Raw genomic sequence first — 1,122 nt, forward strand, 5'->3', positions numbered from 1 at the left:
AGGGCTTGCATTGTGACTTTGCCTGCCTGATGTTCAAGCACCTGGTGCACAAGCCATCGGAGCAGAGAGTGAAGGAGATTGTCATCAATGCCGTCAGGATCGAGCAGGTGGGTGAGCTGGCCGGGTCCCTCAAGCTGGCCAGAGGGTGCGCTTCATGCTTCTGCTGCCTCAGAGCTACGTTCTCTCCCTAGGAGTTCCTCACGGAGGCCTTGCCAGTGAAGCTCATCGGGATGAATTGCAGTTTGATGAAACAGTACATCGAGTTTGTGGCTGACAGGCTCATGCTGGAATTAGGCTTCAGCAAGGTAAAGCACCAACCTGACCTTGGAAGCTGGTGTTGCCTATTTGTGTTTTTTTTTTTTTTTTTTTTTGGAGACAAGGTCTTGCTATGCCATTCAGGATAGCCTTGTGGCTTGCAGTGTCCTCTTGCCTCAGCTCCCTTATTATTATTGTTATTTTTTTTGTATTTAGGTTTTCCGAGTGGAAAATCCATTTGACTTCATGGAGAATATTTCTCTGGAAGGGAAGACAAACTTCTTTGAGAAGAGAGTGGGCGAGTATCAGAGGATGGGAGTTATGTCCAGCCCCACAGAGAATTCTTTTACTTTGGATGCTGACTTCTAAATGAACTGGAAAAGTGTTCTTATTTTGCTGATTTTTTTCCACTCTTTCCCATTTAAAAAAAGAATCAGCTAATCAACTAGCTACACCCTGTATTGGGTGTTCATTAATGGCCCGGGCAAGACTGTAGCTACCTCAGATCAGTCCTGTTCATTGATGATCCCAGTGGTGTGTTACCCAGGAAAGGACTTCTGAGCCCAGCCAGCACCTGGGTTCTTTGGAAGATCAAGAGCACGTCCTGCTTTGCAAGCAATGCCATAGCACTACAACTGGGGACCCACCGGCTGATGGCAGGACCCGGGCAGTTAAGGGTGTCAGCCTCACTGCTTCCAAGCAGGCTAAAGTTCCCTAGCGGTAAATGAAACCAGCACTTTACCTGCAAATCACAAGTGCCCCATCAAAGGGAAAGGCTGACATAATTGGTTTCCACATCAAATGCAGAATGTTGTTCCCTATTCCTGTGAATGGGAGCTAAGGTGACCAGCAAGGTAGCAGTGTGTT

General features: G+C 47.3%; 1 protein-coding gene across 1 annotated transcript; it reads left to right on the forward strand.

Moving 5' to 3' along the window:
• Window positions 1-5: 5 nt before the first annotated feature.
• Window positions 6-1,116, forward strand: LOC101579052 (ribonucleoside-diphosphate reductase subunit M2; the record flags this gene model as incomplete). The annotated part of the gene is made up of 3 exons (XM_004648861.2): window positions 6-107; window positions 192-305; window positions 472-1,116. Coding segments are annotated over 3 exons (369 nt in total), but the record flags the coding sequence as incomplete, so codon positions are not given.
• Window positions 1,117-1,122: the final 6 nt, after the last annotated feature.

This window comes from Octodon degus, unplaced genomic scaffold (genome assembly GCF_000260255.1).
Source record: "Octodon degus isolate 3935 unplaced genomic scaffold, OctDeg1.0 scaffold06919, whole genome shotgun sequence".
NCBI classification, from domain to species: Eukaryota; Metazoa; Chordata; class Mammalia; order Rodentia; family Octodontidae; genus Octodon; species Octodon degus.